Source organism: Rhamphochromis sp. 'chilingali' (assembly GCF_963969265.1).
Source record: "Rhamphochromis sp. 'chilingali' genome assembly, chromosome: 6".
Lineage (NCBI taxonomy): Eukaryota > Metazoa > Chordata > Actinopteri > Cichliformes > Cichlidae > Rhamphochromis > Rhamphochromis sp. 'chilingali'.
Window position 1 is genome coordinate 30,895,658 of NC_137933.1, and position 16,684 is coordinate 30,912,341.

The 16,684-nt window shown below is 37.5% G+C and overlaps 1 protein-coding gene across 3 annotated transcripts in view; it reads left to right on the forward strand.

Annotated features, from left to right (window-relative positions):
* The window catches only part of trpm7 (transient receptor potential cation channel, subfamily M, member 7), a 139,904-nt gene that overhangs the window by 16,824 nt on the left and 106,396 nt on the right, over positions 1–16,684 (forward strand). For all 3 annotated transcript variants that reach the window (XM_080883992.1, XM_080883993.1, XM_080883994.1), the window contains exons 2-7: positions 6,272–6,351; positions 7,514–7,552; positions 11,192–11,399; positions 11,812–12,025; positions 15,865–15,989; positions 16,147–16,318. In XM_080883992.1, the coding sequence (XP_080740118.1) occupies positions 6,272–6,351; positions 7,514–7,552; positions 11,192–11,399; positions 11,812–12,025; positions 15,865–15,989; positions 16,147–16,318 (838 nt within the window). The remainder of the gene's footprint in view (positions 1–6,271; positions 6,352–7,513; positions 7,553–11,191; positions 11,400–11,811; positions 12,026–15,864; positions 15,990–16,146; positions 16,319–16,684) is intronic.

Here is a 16,684-nt window from a genome sequence, read left to right on the forward strand (position 1 = left end):
ATTTTACAAATTTTGTTACCAGTTAGAGCTAAAAAGGACAACAAAGCAGAGTTCACCTTGGAGCAGGTCTGCCTCGTTACTAACGAATTGCTACTGCGAGCATCCAGTATCAAAACATAAAGATGGCGACAGGAGGAGGACTGTGGGAGTTAATTATACCCAATGGGTGGCATGATAGTCCTTCCATCATTTAAATACAGTCTTTTGAAAAATTGGTGGACAGTGGGGGAAGGATGCAAAGCCATTGCAGTAAATAACTACATAATTCATGCTTCTTTGCTGGGGTGTTTTTATGTTGTGCTATGTTTTCCTGCTTTCTTGTAGACCAGTGCCATTGTTATCATGGCCAGCATGTTGTGATAGCCAACATATTCTTCCTTTTTAAAATGACAAATCTGAAGTGTTATCACGTGGATAGACTGCTTCAAGCACTAACAATACTATTTTTCTAATTGGCTCACCAAATATCAAACCTACTATTTAACGTCATTGGATACAGTGGTTTAGCCTCCCATGACTGCCTGTAATTGCATGCTCTAAACCAGTGCTAAACATGGTTTTTCCTGGCTCAGCATGGGCCTTTGGGTGGTGACTATGCAAGTAAGCAAGATTTGTACATGTAGTTTGGCAAAAAGTCAGAATTACCTTAATTAAAAGAAGTCCAAGATTTTGTGGTTACCTTCTGTGTTTGATGTGATGACTAATGCTGCTCTTGTGTGTCTGTGTGTTAAATATAAAGATGGAGCCCAGAGCCAGGTGGCTTAGCAAAAAAGACTGAAAACAGATCAGGGGGTCAGCTCTGTCACGAGCTTTTATGCCTTACTGATGTTATAATGTGTATTTATCTGTTTTCTAAAATCTTTTAACTGTTTAGGTCGTACCTTAAGAACTGCAGGTCTAAATTTGGGGATTATTCCAACCATTAAGTGGCACCCACTTTTTATTTACCATCTTTAATAAGTGGTTTTGATAATTGTGGGTTGATCTACACTCTGTGGTTAGCAAAGGCTTCATGAAGACAGTTGACTAAAACCTGTATCCATACTAACAGTGAAGGTAATAATCCCACTACTGAGATAATAAATTCCCCCCCCCCTCCCCCTCCCCAAAAAAAAACAAACCCTCAAAGGTTTTCTTACAGAAATCAGGATAAAATTTGAGAATAAATAAATAAAAGAATTCAGTGGTCAAAATTCAAAGTTTTGGTCTGTTAAGCAGCTTTTCTTTGATTCTTCTTTGATTTAAGACCCTTTATCTCAGTAGTATGCAGGTTGTATTTTTTTAGGCAGCAAATCTGTGCCGTCACTTCATTTCAGGTAGTGTCGCTTGATTATGACAAAAACCACATGGTGTGTTTGAAACTAGAGATGGCACGATACCACTTTTTTATGTCCGATACCGATATCATAAATTTGGATATCTGCCGATACCGATATGAATCCGATATAGTGTTTTTAATCAACAAAACTGTTTTTTTTTTTTTTAAATATCTTGCTGCATTTTGTATAAGTTCATACTCAAGTTTAAAACAACAACTACACTAAAGCTATTCTGTTATACCTGTATGCAAAAAAAAATATTTCAGCAATACTGATCAATCTAATAAACTTCAACCTACACCATCCTCCCTATTCTGGTATTTTAAAGAGTACTTAGCGTAAATATTAAGCAACCTAACTAATAGGGTTCCAACTCCCAGCAACAACAAAAATAAATAAATAAAAAATAGGGAACCACCCCTCACGCTCCACCTCATGATGCTTAATCGACGTAATCAACCTTAATTTGATGCAGTGTGGGAAAAAAAATGCACAGAAATCAATTATTTTTCAAGAAATATTAAATAGATTCAACATCTTTCTTCAACAAAATTGCAGACTGCACAGATGGTACCTTCCCAAAGGAAAAAGTACTATAGCTTACTAGGGTATATATATTAGACTTAATAGTCACTATATACAGTAATTGACTTCTATTCATTTTACATCAGATTAAAACTTTGGGTGTAAGATTCAGATAATTATTTATTAAAAGCTAGACATTTTAAATGAGAATAAGAAAGAAAAGTATGTCTTTGTGCCCCCTTTTCCCTGTTAATGCCCTATCGGCCCCCCTGGCTAAACTTTGCTAGATCCGCCCCTGCACAGTTACCAGCCGTCAGCTACGAAGAAAAAGATCCTGGTGTAGAAAGTAATATTAAATACATTCTAACAACAGCTGATCAAGCTTAAACGTGCTGCTGTTGTTCAGCCGCTGGTTTCCTCTTTCTGGTGCAAAGTGGGCCAAAAACAAACAAGAGAGACGGACTCGCGACAGAAAAGCTGATCAGCTGATCATTAAGCAGTTTCATGATTGAAGTAGCAGCAAGAAGAGGCAGTCGCTTGTTAAGCTTAACGCAGGAATGCTTTACAAACATTTAGAGATGGACTTACACACTTGCTTTACTTCTCCCGGGGATAACTTTGTCGGAGATGAAATGCCGGGTTGCTAGCGAAGCTCCACATGCTATCCAGACCACTGACCGGTCCTGCATGCCACAGCCGCTCTATCACGTGGTGCATACTGCTCCGACGTGCTAACGTTCTGAGGTGAGTTACGGCATGTTGCAAGTTTTGTGAGGTGCTTTCGTGATATTTAATGGATCGGATTACATTTTTTATTTTTCTCCGATATCCGATCCAGTAATTTAGGTCAGTATCGGACCGATACGTAATATCGGATCGGTCCATCTCTATTTGAAACGTCAGAAGTCACACCAACTCTGACTTGGTAATCCAAGGTGTGTGCGCGTGTGTGTGTGAAGAGTTGTAAAACTGTAGAACTTGTAATCTCGATTGCCTTTGTTGTGCAATTATTAAAAATAAAGCCACAGAGGGGGGAAAAAAACCAACCGGCTCTGTCTGAGCATGCTGCCAGGGGTAGGGCAGGATGACGAAGAAGGGCTATGGAAAAAAAAATCGTATATTTTTTTTCTTATCAGTCAATATAAGTATCTCATGATAGAAATCAAATATGTTATTTCCTTTAAGCTTAAAGGGCTCTTTTTACTCCTCACATGTGAAGATATAAGTTTAATTTTCTTAATCATATACAGTAAAATATTTATTTTCTGTTGAACATGTGAAATGTACTGTAAAATTGTACAACTGTATTTTAACATAGGTGTTTATACATAATAAACTAAAATCTTAATTCCAAATAGGAAGAAGCTTCAATTGGTACACAAGAACACAAACTGGAAAACTAAATTCAATGGCAATTTCAAAGAAATCTGGAAAAAAAGATCTCTCACTTACACACAAACAAACATTATTATTGTTATCATTATTATTGATAATGGTGGTTGAGTAACTATCTTGCTCGGGAGCAAAACATCACCTATTTTCCCCACTATTGTTGCTACTGAGCACAAGAGCCGATCTTGTGCTAGAATTGGTGGACAGTTTCTGACTTTTGCACACTTTGGATTTTACCAGCACTTTGTCTTTTTGTGTATTGTAACTCAAAGTAATGTTCATATCGCCACTGTCAAAAGCTGTAGACCATTGTATCATTTTCTTCTCCCTGTGCAGGAGCTAGAGTATTATACCACATCATTAGTCGACAAAAAGGAAGCCAAAATGGAAAAAGCAGTGTTAAAAAAAAAAAAAAAAAAAAACCCCTAACTGAAGCAATTAGTTGAAGTAAGCCTTTGCTTTAAGACTTTATCACTCTTTATCGCTCTTACATCATTGTGGAAACATTTGGGCCACTCTTCTTTTCAATATTGTTTCAGTTCATTGAGGTTTTTGTACAACTCTCTTAATATCCCTGCCACAGTATTTCAATTAGGTTTTGGTCTGCACTTTGACTGGACCATCACAACAACTTTATTCTTTTCTCTTATACCGTTCTGCTGTAGATTTGCTAGAGTGCTTTGATCATCGTCCTGTGGCATGTCCCAATTTGGGCCAAGCTTTAGATGTTAAACAGATGCTGTCATATTTGACTCGAGACTATTTTGTTAATACGGTCAATGACTGCAAGTTACCCAGGTGCAGCTTGTAGTGGTTGCAAAACAATCAAATTCTAACCCCTCCACCACCATGCTTGACAGTTGGCATGAGGTGTTTACGCTGATACCTTGTTTAGTTTTTGCCAAATGTGCTGTCGTGCGTTACAGCCAAACATGTCTACTTTGGTCTTGTCCAGCGGACAGTTACGGGAGTCTTGCGGTTTGTTCACATGCAGTTTTGCAAACCTAAGCTGTGTTGCCATGTTCTTTTTAGAGAGAAGGTTTCTACTGGCAACCCTGCCCAACACCCTATAACTTGTTCAGTCTTTTTCTAATTATACTGCCACGACATTTAACATTTGTCATGCTAACCGAGGCCTGTAGAGTCTGAGACGTTGCTGTTGTTGTTTTTGTTTTTTTGTTTTTGTTTTTTTTTGTGCTGTTTCTCTGAACATTGTCTCATTTTGGGTGAATTTCAACTGCTGGGAATATTAACAGCTGTCATGATTTTTTTTCCCCACTAGAATTATGGACTTGATATTGTTTGGAAATTGCGTTATAATCCTTTACAGATTGATAGACAGTAATAATTGATTTTTTTTTTAAAGATCATTGCTGATGTCTTTCCATCTTGGCATTATGTTAAGACACACCTGAATGCTCCATCCCCACAAACTGCTAGGACTGATTTAAAAAAAAAAAAAAAAAAAAAAGTTCTGATATGTTAAAAAACAGCTGAATATGATAAATGGCATTTGTGTAAACATAAATCTCTTTGTAAAGGTAATGTTACTTTATATTTTATTGACATAGAAGTGGAAATTGAACAATAATGTTTGGACCCCCTTGTACCCATATTAATTTTCAGGATCTTCGTTAAGTTGGTGTATTAATCCATGTTGGGACCTTTTTGTTTAAACTTAGTTGCCTTTATTTAATCCTGGCATTTTTTTATGCTGTTCTCCTGTAAATGAGTATCAAAGTAAAGGAGGTTTCTTAAAGACTAATTGTAGTGCCTGAGTTGTTGGGAGAGGTTTTGTGTGTACTGCATGAATCACAGTTGGTGGTGTGTTGTCAGTAGCCAACTAGGTATATATCACTGAGGTCTCTGCCCATCCACTAATCCTCTCCCACACCCCTGCCTCCCTCACTTCTTTCTCTCCAGCCTAAGTATAATATCTAGTTTGTCTCAGACACATTCATCTGCCCCCTGAGTGGCTTCTTACAGATTAACTGTGGATGGAGTTTGGAGGCTGCAACCTCTCACTGATCACTCAGCGTTTAACTCGAGCTGGGTCTGTATGGTAACTGTGCAGCTGTAGACTTTGAGACCTGTATGGAAATTGCGTGCAGATCTAACAGCACAGTGAGTTGCTGCTGATGACCCAGGACTCGGGAGAGGCTGTGGGTGTTGTGGTTTGTCCAGGAGATGCGTGAAGGAGCCCTGGTATGTTTCTGTACAAAGCCCTTAAACACAGAGATGAAGAGGAGGACATCCAGGTACAAACTTGGTTGCTTATTGTCATTAGTCAAGATGTGGGATGACATGCTTATTGACATGTTTTCAGTATTTTCTGGAGGCAGATTTAAATCCTGTTGTGTTGGATGTAACTTCGGATCCTGAATTTAAGATGCTTCTGTTTAGTTTATATCAAACAACATGCTGATATTGAGAAATGTTTAACGTGACCTCCGGGAGAAAATGTTGCTCTGCTACTTTTGTCAGATTTTAAGGAATTGTTGAAATGTTTTGGAGAAGGTGTTTGCAGGTTCCCCTCTTTGTGCTGAAGAGATTAATAGTGCTAATCGCCCTTGGGTTCCTCTGAGCTGCTCTGGAGGGGAACAATAAGGCACGAGGCATTAAATGAAAATTCCTTCACCATAAACCTTTGTTACGAGAAAAATGCTGTTGTAGAATTAGAAGGCTGTTTATACTGTTTGGTAGATGCCTCTAACTGGTGTTCCTCGTCAGCTCTTTTTGTCATGATTTTATATGACTGTTTCATTTTTCTCCTGTGTTAAACCTTCTAATCCCCTTAAATTGTTATAGACTAAATCCTGTATTAAGGGGTGCAACATCCCTTTTAGCCTTTTAAGATGTCTTGAAGTTTATTATTTAACATTGTTATAAATAACTTAAAACATACTTTGCTTTTATTCTCATTAAATTTTTCTTTACGTATCTTTTATGTATACTTTTCTTGAATTGCATTTGAGTCCGTTAAACATGAGAGACCTCAGCTGCCGCTGCTCACAACTCTTTCTTTTTGTTCACAGTCCCAGAAATCCTGGATAGAAAGCACTTTCACCAAGAGGGAATGTGTGTACATACTTCCAGTGTCAAAGGACCCCCACAGGTATGTGCTTAGACCTACTGTAGTGAGTCTGCTGGTGATAGCCATGGAAACGGCGTAATTGCATGGTGTGAGTTAAAGAAGGCCCAAACCATAACGACTACTCTCCAGAGGCAAAATGAGTCTGTTTTAATGTTTACGTCTGTCAATAAAATTACAGATTTAAGTGTGGGGTTAAGCAAGTGATGAACCTGTGGATCGTGACTTCTTTCAATCTTAGGGATGGGATTCCCCCCCCCCACCCCCAAAAAAAAGCAATATTAGCACTGTTAGCTCTGATATGATGTTTATACCCCAGCTTCAGGTATCTGCTTTATACCGGTGTGAAAGTAATAAAATGTCATCCTCACAGTGAGAATTGGACTAGGAATCTTTTATGTGTGTAGATAGAGAGATATATAGCTATCTGTCTGTCTGTCTGTCTAGGTCTTTTGACACAGTATTTTTCTGCAGACTTACTGGAATCTTACAATGCAGTGTTGAAATTATATGCAGGCGTCTTCTTGGCTTGGCGTGTCATGAAGGCCACTTATCCACACTGTGTGCATGACAAACATCAAACAGCTCTGTTAAAGGGGCAGTAGTTGCTATAAATACTCATCCACTTTCAGAGAAACGGGAAAGGAAAAGGTGATTTTAAAAAAAAAAAAAAAAATTTATGTTCCCACCAGCAGCTTATATTTACAGTTAAACAGTCCTTGGATGTCTTCCTTTCTTCTTGTAAACTCACAATAATGATGGGTGACTCGTTTTCCTGTGTTTTCTTTTACATCAATTATTTGCAAACTGGTTATTCTCTGTTAACTGCTATATGTGCGGCTTCTGCTAAATGATTCAGAGGTGTTAGTGAACACAGGCTCATTTAACATTAGGTCAAAGTGTGGCATGTGACTGTGATCAAAGTGAGTCCCTTTGGAAGGTTTCATAACTGTCTCTTGGTTAAAGGCCAACTTAACCGGGCTGTCTGCCCAGGAGACAGTTAACCTTCCTTAATGTCCTTAAAGAACTTTCTCTGCTGAGAACTTCCTCCAGACTTGGAGAAATCAAACCCTCACATTAGTCTTGTTTTAGAACCGTCGTGTATGGTCGGAAATACTCTTCAGATTTATCTATTCTGTTTTTATTTATATTCACACTGACTGAGTTGTTGTGGCATTTCTTTCAGATGCCTTCCAGGATGCCAGATTTGCCAGCAGCTCGTCAGGTGAGTATTTGTTTGCTTGTTGTTCGACTCATTCTCTGTTATCTGACAGGGTTAGCCTGGCAGAATCCATGCCTAACCAGCTGCTTTACATCAGAATAACCCCCAGAGGTAAATTCTTTGCAATTCCTTTGAAATTCCACTAAACAACAACCTTTACCAGGAAACAATTAAATTCCAGGCTTTATGTGTTAGGATGCGTATTCTCCCCTAAGGCTAGTAGAGGAAGACAGAAAACAAAGCTCAGACTCAATAATGATAAACAATTAGGCTTTTTTGTTTTTAGAAAAATCTGTCATCATTGATCTGTAGATGGTTCATATCTTGGACACACTTTTACCAAGTGTGTCCAGTATTTCAGTTGTGTATATGTTTTAGTAGCTTGCTGCCTCAGAGTTGGAAGTACCACAATACTGTTGCAGTTACACACCCAGGCAGAAGCTTTAAGGGAGACCGGTGTCAACATCTGGCTGACACGAGAGGGAGATAGACAAATGATGGAAATGGAGAAAGAAGTAAAGAGGCTGTGAATTAGATCACCTTTGTCCCTGCCAGTGAATCCTGTCTGGCAATGTTTGGCACACATCTTGTGGAGAATATTAAAATGTTTCTAGAAGCCAAGCCATGCCACTCTGCAGCCCTCCAGGCAGTTATTTTGAACTCACTGTCTAAATAAATGGGCAACTGCGTTCCAACATAAACTCAGCATCTGCTTATCTCACAAAGTCCTGAACAGTGCAGTGCTAACTGATGTTATAGATACAATAAGTCATGGAAATGCAAAAAAACAAACAAACCCAAAAACGTATACCCACAATAATGAGTAGATGATCCTGGCCTTACACAGCTGAAACTGTCAGGATCTGTGTGCATATATCAGCACAATAAGATTAGCTGATGTGGGGTTTTTTTGTAGTGGAATGGTCATAATTTCCGATAACTCAAATAGTTAAGTTATAAGAATAATATGTATTTTTATTTATTTTTTTGTCTCGTGGGTCAATAATACTGCGATTTAAGAGCTGAAGCATAAGAAATTCTCCTGCGGAAAAGGAAATGTGAGAGCCATTTAAATTTATCCTAACATTAGTCCATCAGTTAATAATTTCAGGGTTCGTCTAGATGGTGTTTTAGTGACAAGGGTGTAATATTTTGAAACGGGTGAGACCAAAATCTAACCCAAGCTTATTTTTAGTGTCACTTTAAACGAGTTGCCTTAATGGAGGACTGATTTGTTCACTGTGGCCATTGTACTTGTATGGCAGAATGAGGAGATGTTCATAAGCAATGCTATACTCTGCCCACATGTTTCCCAGATGGATTAAGCTTAGCGCCCCAAAGCAAGTGCCAGTTACTACACCTTTGACCATGAACTGGAAGTTCAAGTCTTGATAGTAATGAATAAATGATGAATGATAGTAACAATAACTTTGTGTCAGCTGGGCATGACTTTGACTTGTCTTGTTACTTATAGAGCTGCTTTGTGAGAATGAAATACAGCTCATTAATTTTAATTTACTAATTACAATTAATTAATTATAATTAATACATTTAATACCCTGCTAAGTAAGTTTGCTCACTTACAAAGAAATGAGACTCCTATTTTTTTTTGGAAGTTTCATTTTAATGGAGAAAGACAGAATATCAACCCAAGTTGATTGATTTTGGTGGAGCTAGAATTATAACACAGAAATTATAATCAAGATTTCAGCTGTAAAAAGAATGGGGTACATCAGTGTCATGAAGTTGTTATTACAAAGTATAAAGAATGACATGTGTAAGGGTATGGCTTTGAAAAACAAAACCAGATTCTCATCCAGGTAGCAAACTTCGGCAATGGGGCCAATATGTTGTACCCTCTTTAAGTAGCAGCTTAAAGAGCCGTTATGAGAACTGGATTTCAGTGAATGTGTTTTATTTTATATTTATTTTAAGATTATGTAATGATATCGAGTACATTTGCACTATACCCCCATATAAGCAATATCCCATATTGCTGCAAAAGAGGAAATAAGGGTACCTACTTCTCTTTTTATGTCACAGGTAGACAGAGCCAGACTTAGTACTTCCAGGGGTCGATCTTGTAAATGAAAAGGACAATTTGTTTTGCTGAATTTGTTTTACTCTTCTTATTTATTTAAAGCTGTCTCCATTGTCTTGGCTTCTGCCACACTATGTTAAGAGGCTTTGAAAGATTGTGAAGGTTGTGTGCTAGAGTTATAACCAGAAAACACTAAAACAAGGCAAAACTAGGTCCAATAGTCCAATGAATTGTACAATCATTTCAAATACCTGCACCTTTACTTTATTGCAAAAAGGGTCTTAAACATACAGATGACAAAAAACACATGCAATATTGCACTGATTGACTAAGTCTAAATATACAGTACATGTCCCAGGCGGCTGAGTAGTACCTGAGAATTCTTTGTACACCTGAATGCCATTACTATTAATGCAGGGTTTGACAAAATCAATGGTCCAATGGCCTGGGGTCATTTTTGGACCTGTGACGATGTTTCCACCAACTAATTCAACTGTGAAGCAGATTAGGTTAAATGAACCCTCACTAATGAGTAGGTTTTTTTTCCTGATTAAAATGTCACTAGAAGTACTACATTAAAGGTTATTATAATCTTAAGGAATGGGTTTGAACTGCTCCCATTCATCGCTGGTTTGTTTTGCACAGTCATAGCACAACTAATTTAAGAAGTTGTTAAAATGAAAACTAACACATAAATTGCTATATCTAACACAGCATGCACTCCAATACTATTCTCCATTACTGCTATTTCTGAAGCTTTTTTTTTTAAATATAAATTGTATATAAACAAATTAATTATCCTATATTCTTAATAATCTAGCTGGAGTACGTTCTGTAATTAAATTGGCATTTTTTTTGGGGGGGGGGGGCTTGTTTAAAAAAAAATATATAAATAAATGACTAATAATCTCATCTTCTGGCCTATTGGGGGAAGATGTTATTTTGAACAAGGGATCCTATGCACATGTAAACAGTTTTTGTTAATGATGATGTGCCGCTTTAGCTTCTCTGCCTTTTTGTGCAGCTTTTGATTGTCTGCCCATTGCAAACAGGAGGTTTGCTTTGCAGGTGGACAGGGCGTCTGTACTCAGCCAGAGCTGTGTGCCTCACATGACAGTGTTGTCTCGTACACATACAGATGTTAGGAAATCTTAGGGGGGAAAAAAAAAACCTAATTTAAAGCCTGAACTTGTTGATTTATAGTGGCTACTTATACTTGGCTGGCATGATTTGAAACCGCAGCAATGTTTATTTTGAGGTGCCAACATTGTCGCAATGTGTGTTTATAGAAAATAATGTAAAAAATAATAGGCTCACATTCATAGTTCAACATAATATTCAGTTGAAGAGTGCAGTGTTTTCCGAAAAACACTTCAGGAATATTTATCAGGTGTGGCATGGATTCCTGTTCCTTGTACTGTTTGTTTCTCTAGATTATTGTTCTGCTTTTGAAAACTCTTGTTGTAATTGTTTTACTGGTTTCCTGTTATTCTTTTTATTTCAAAATTGTATCATGGCTAATAATAATTGAAACGGCAAACATTTGAAAAATTCATCTTGGCTTTTTTTTTTTTTTTTTTTTTTTTTTTTTTTTTTTTAAGGTGCTGCTGTGGGCGGCTGGTGCGCCAACATGCTGGCTTCACAGCCAGCTTGGCCACCAAGTACTCAGATGTGAAGTTGGGTGAGAGCTCCAATGTGCCTATGCCCGAGCTGGAGGAGTGGTCAGTGGAAAAACACACAGAGGCCAGACCCACTGATGCCTATGGTGTCATCAACTTCCAGGGAGGGTCTCACTCATACAGAGCCAAGGTGAGGGGCTAATCCCCTTTGCTGTCTCATGTTTACTTTTTTTTTTTTTTTTTTAAATTTAACATTAATATAGAAACTGTGTTGGGGGGGCGGGTGTTCCATCACTGTATTTAAGGTGTGGTGACTTCTACATAGATATCCTTGGTCTTGGAGTTTTATAGGTAAACAACTTTAGGCTCGACTTGATGAAATAAAAAAACAAAACAGTTTGATCAAAAACGGTTTGATAAATAGTGCAGATTGTGTATTTCAATTGATTTTAGCTTATTTTTCCGTGGCACTTCACTCTCTATAATATTTAAAGGCAAGTTTCTTCAATCCAAACACAAATTTATTGTGTGTGATGACCCATCCTTTCTTTGTTGTGTGTTACGCTAACATGTTTTTCTTGTGTTTGTGAAACTGTGGACAGTATGTACGCTTGTCCCATGACACGAGGCCAGACAGCATTTTACGACTGATGCTAAAGGAGTGGCACATGGAGCTTCCCAAGATCCTCATTTCTGTCCACGGAGGAGTTCAGAACTTTGACCTGCACCCCCGCATTAAGCAGGTGATCGGCAAGGGCCTCATCAAAGCTGCTGTCACCACCGGGGCCTGGATTCTCACCGGTGGTGTTAACACAGGTAAATAATCAGAGAAACATTGTTCTTTTTGAAATACTGTGGAAAGGACAAAGTTCTTCTGCGTGTTGTATCATTTTTTAAAAGGTCTTGCAATTCAGATTGATTTTTAAATGAGGAAAGGCATTTTTTTATTTTTGTTGAAATTAGGGAAAATATTGGAAATCTACACTTTTATGTCCAGATTCTCACAATGTACATTTATATGTATATTCAAAAATATTTAAATCTGTTTCTCCAAAAGAAACCGAACAATTATATAAATCAGACTGTTAATGATCAAACTCTTCTTTTACAAAAGCTGCAGATTCATGTTTAACAGGTTGTTCAGTCATTGTGGAAAGGAAGTCCTGTCCAACATGTGCTCAGCGGGAAGAAACTGCGTTATCTGTAGATTAACTTTATCAGCCACAGTGCACTGAGTGGACTCTACCTTTTCAGTGTTACTGGCCTCAATACATTTTGAACAAGTTGCACTTCAAGGATATTAAATCATTATAGCTTTGTTTTTATACTGAAATCAGAGTCTCGGGATGAACATTTTCATGTGGTTTTCACAAATAGATCTTTATTCCCTCAGCACAAGAACTCTGAGGAATAAGTCTTAATAGGCCTCATATTCTCAGCAGTGACTGACCATTGTGGTATCATCTTTATGTTTTAATGAGACAAGAGGCTTCATTAGTTTTGCTACTGGTGGATGGAACCACTGAAACCATCACTGAATGCTGCGCGATTAGACAAAATGTGTTAGAAATAAAACCAAAAGTTGATCATAATGCTGAAAGCATAGCAGCCTCCATTAGGTTTGGCAAGTTCGAACTGGTGACAGAACTTCATGGGTAGTTTGTTTTTGGTGCTGCTAGAAAATGATTGTCAGTCCTGGAACATATTTGATGTAGCTTCTCATGAAGGTAACGCCCATCAATTGTTTGACCAATAGGAAGATATCTGTTGTTGAAATCCTTTTGGTTTTCAAATGAATTGCCAACTATGCTTGATTGGGTGGAAGATTATCTTTTTCGCATATAGCACACAATAAATGGTCTTCTACTAGAAATACTCTGCTTTGGTTTGGGGAAGGGTGATCCCTGGGTGGAGCATGAAAGAGGCAGGATATATGACATTACTTGGTGTGAATTCACTCGACAGTTACCTGTACTATTCTCGCGTAGGAGAAATTGGTCATTACAACAAACCTAATTAAATGTAAAATTTCCTTGTTGAGTCAGCGGATTCTTGGTATAATGAAAAATACACTTATTAATATATCTGAATAAACATGCTTTTTTATTATTATTATTATTATTATTATTATTATTATTATTATTAATTTTTAATTCTAATGATAATAATTATAATTTCTATATATTAACAAATTCTTAAAAGGCATTTTTCTTTGGAAGACTCTTAGCCATGCAATCCTACACAAATAAACAGCCCGTTAATGGTGATTCGCTGATGTAGCAGAAGTTCTCTAACCGTGTCATTTGGTTGTGAGTCGAGGCTGATGTGTGTTTGCAGCCACAGTATGGCGTTAAGATGTTGTGGTCTGATCATAGTGTTTAAATCATTACTCACAGGGTCAATTACTCAGACCGGTGATTACTTTTAATCCATCTCTGGTACTTTGGCCAGTTGGGATGGTCTCCCGGCTCACAAATTACTGCTGAATTTATAGGATCCAACAAGTAAGGATTGTGGTTCACAAACAACTCCAGGGCTAATGTACTTGTTGTGAGCTGGTCCCATCAGTGGCATTTTGGTCATTAACACTCTGGGGTTTTTTTTTTCCTGTTTCTTTTATTTGGACTTATTTTTATTTATTTGGACTCTGCTACCTGACAGCAATGCATGTACTTTAATGAACAGAGAACAAGAGAGGAACATGGGCTGTTATTTTGTCTAAGAATGAGAGAAAATTGAAAAACATAAACTAATGGTAGATTTATCACTTAATAAAACTACATCTGCTGCTCCCCTATTTCCATGGGGTCGCCACAACGGGTAGCTCTGCATTTATGATTTGGCAGATTTTTATGCCAGTTGGCCTTTCTCACACAACCCCAAACAGATTTGTTAAGCCAATTAAATCTGACCTATGAATCATTCAAGTATTAAAAAAGGTGATGGACCAGTGTTGTGTCTGCACACAACAGACAAATTAGCAAAGAACTAATATTAACCATACAAATCTAAATTGTAGGTTTAGGCTTTTTAAAACGCTTAATTTTCTCTTATTTCTTTAGGTGAATCTATGAAAAAGGCCAAAGATAACAGTTTGATGGGCATAGAATTGTATTCTTGCACCAACAAGGTAGTTCTCAAAGAAATGTTAGCCCAAACCTTAGCATGTCTTGACATTGTGTGCAGGGTCCTTAAAAAAAATTGAGAAGATTGGACAAATGGAGGACAAAAGAAGTAGCAGGTCTTAAAAAAGAATCTCCTGTAGCAGATCAACAGTCTTTTAAGAAATAGAAAATTCATCCAGCCTTTCAGTTGAGCCATCTACTGTTCACTGAAGCTTCGCTGGAGTTTTTCTCAGTTGGAAGGGTGGCTGTCGAGAAGCCATTTTTAAAGGAGTGGAAACAGAGAGAACTGGCTAAGGTATGCAAACTGAAAATCAGTGGCAACAGGCCTTATAGAGTGCTGAATTAGAAATGTTTGGTTTAAATTGTGATGATTATACATAGAGGAAGGCATGAGAGAGGCACAACCGTGAATGTCTACAGCTGTCTGTAAAACATAGGAGGTTTTGGGCTGCATTTCAGTGTTGGAGATCTTGTAAAAATTGATGGAATGATGAACCCAGAAAAGTAGTCAGATTTTGATTCACTATGCAATAACATCTGGAAAGCATCTGATTGGCAACGGCTTTGGTTTTTCAGAATGATCCCAAATACACTGGCAGTGAAGTAAAAGCATGCCTCTATGGAAAAGCACAGTAATCCACAACTAGTCTAAAGCTAAGAAACACTGAAGTGTTTAGTTAAATTTGAGAACTGTTTAATAGAAAATGACCAAAATTAGTAACAAACGCATTTTAAAACCGCTTATCACATTCATCAATAATGAATCATGCTGCTTTACTGTGCAGCACCTTACATCGTGCATTAGCAACATTAATTATTATACAGACAGACAGTGAAGAAGAAAAACATTTAAAACAAACTGATGTTAAATATCATATGAAAACATGTACAAAAGATGTTCACATATCATTAAAGCATGACAAACTAACATCAGAAAAACTAAGGAAGTGTGACTGAAAAGTGTGGCGGATTGTGGCGACAACCACTTCAAATGTTAAAATCTAAAATAAAGAAGTGAAATATCTACTAAAACTCATTCAGCTGCAACTAAGCCCTCCATGTTTGGACTTCTTCTATGTTCTTAACGCGCAAATAAGTTCTGCCCATCAAAATGTCACGAAAAAGTCAGGTGAATATATCGCCTATTGTCATTTATTGGCCTGATGAATGTCGGTTGGAAACATTTTACATATCACCCAACCTTATTGTCGAGGTTACTTTAAATATAGACTGTTAGTAGGTAGATTTTGAGCATCCTTTAGGCATCTTTCATAAATCTGCTGATATGATGTATTATAGTTTAACCCATCCAATGTTTTTAGTGTCTGAAAGTCAGATGGAGGTTGTCCATTTCTTTTCACAACATTGATTAAATATATCTATAAAATGCATTTTTAATGGTGAAAGATTATGCTGAGATATGTGACTTGCGTGGACAGTTTTATTTCTAATAATAATAAGGAATATTTAGCAGTGGAAACCTTTTTTAAAGAAAGAATAAAAGCTTACTTTTTTTATTTGTTTCTGAAGGTGTAGCAAAACATGTGGGAGATGCTCTCAAAGAACACTGTTCAAGATCATCAAAGAAAATTTGCACTATCGGGATTGCACCCTGGGGAGTGATTGAAAACAGGAACGATCTCATCGGCAGAGACGTAAGATGCAGCTTATTGTGACTAACCTGAATGTTAATGCGCCACAGAAGTTGTAATTTATGTGTGCATATAAAGATATATGTATATATGTGTGTATAGTCTCCTTTTTTTCCTTTACTTTTCTTGCTGTTAATGGCTGCTCTTTTCCACACTGCAGATTATTGCTCCATATCAGACACTACTGAATCCTCTCAGCAAACTAAACGTTCTCAACAGCCTGCATTCCCATTTCCTCCTTGTGGATGATGGGACGGTGGGAAAGTATGGCGCTGAAGTAACATTGCGGCGGGAACTGGAGAAGCATATCAACCTCCAAAAAATACATGCCAGTAAGAACTTTTTTTTTTGGTCATTAATGTAAAAGTACATGCTTAGTGCTGCAACAAAAGAGCATGCATACACTCACACACACAAACAGATATCAACATACATAAGTCCCATTGCAGCTGAATGTGTGCTGTTCTGGTGCAGGTGAAGACTGTGTGATGTGTCCATGAATGCCACACTTGTGAGATTGACACAAGACTCAACATTGCACTGAAAATATATTCAAAAATCTCAGACTTCGCACTACCCTTGGAACTATTGAGTTGGACAAATTAATCAGTCACTTCTTCTACCATTAACAACAAACACAAGAAAAGAAAACCAGGGCTGGTTCACAAACCTCTAAAAGGACTCTGACATAAATTGCT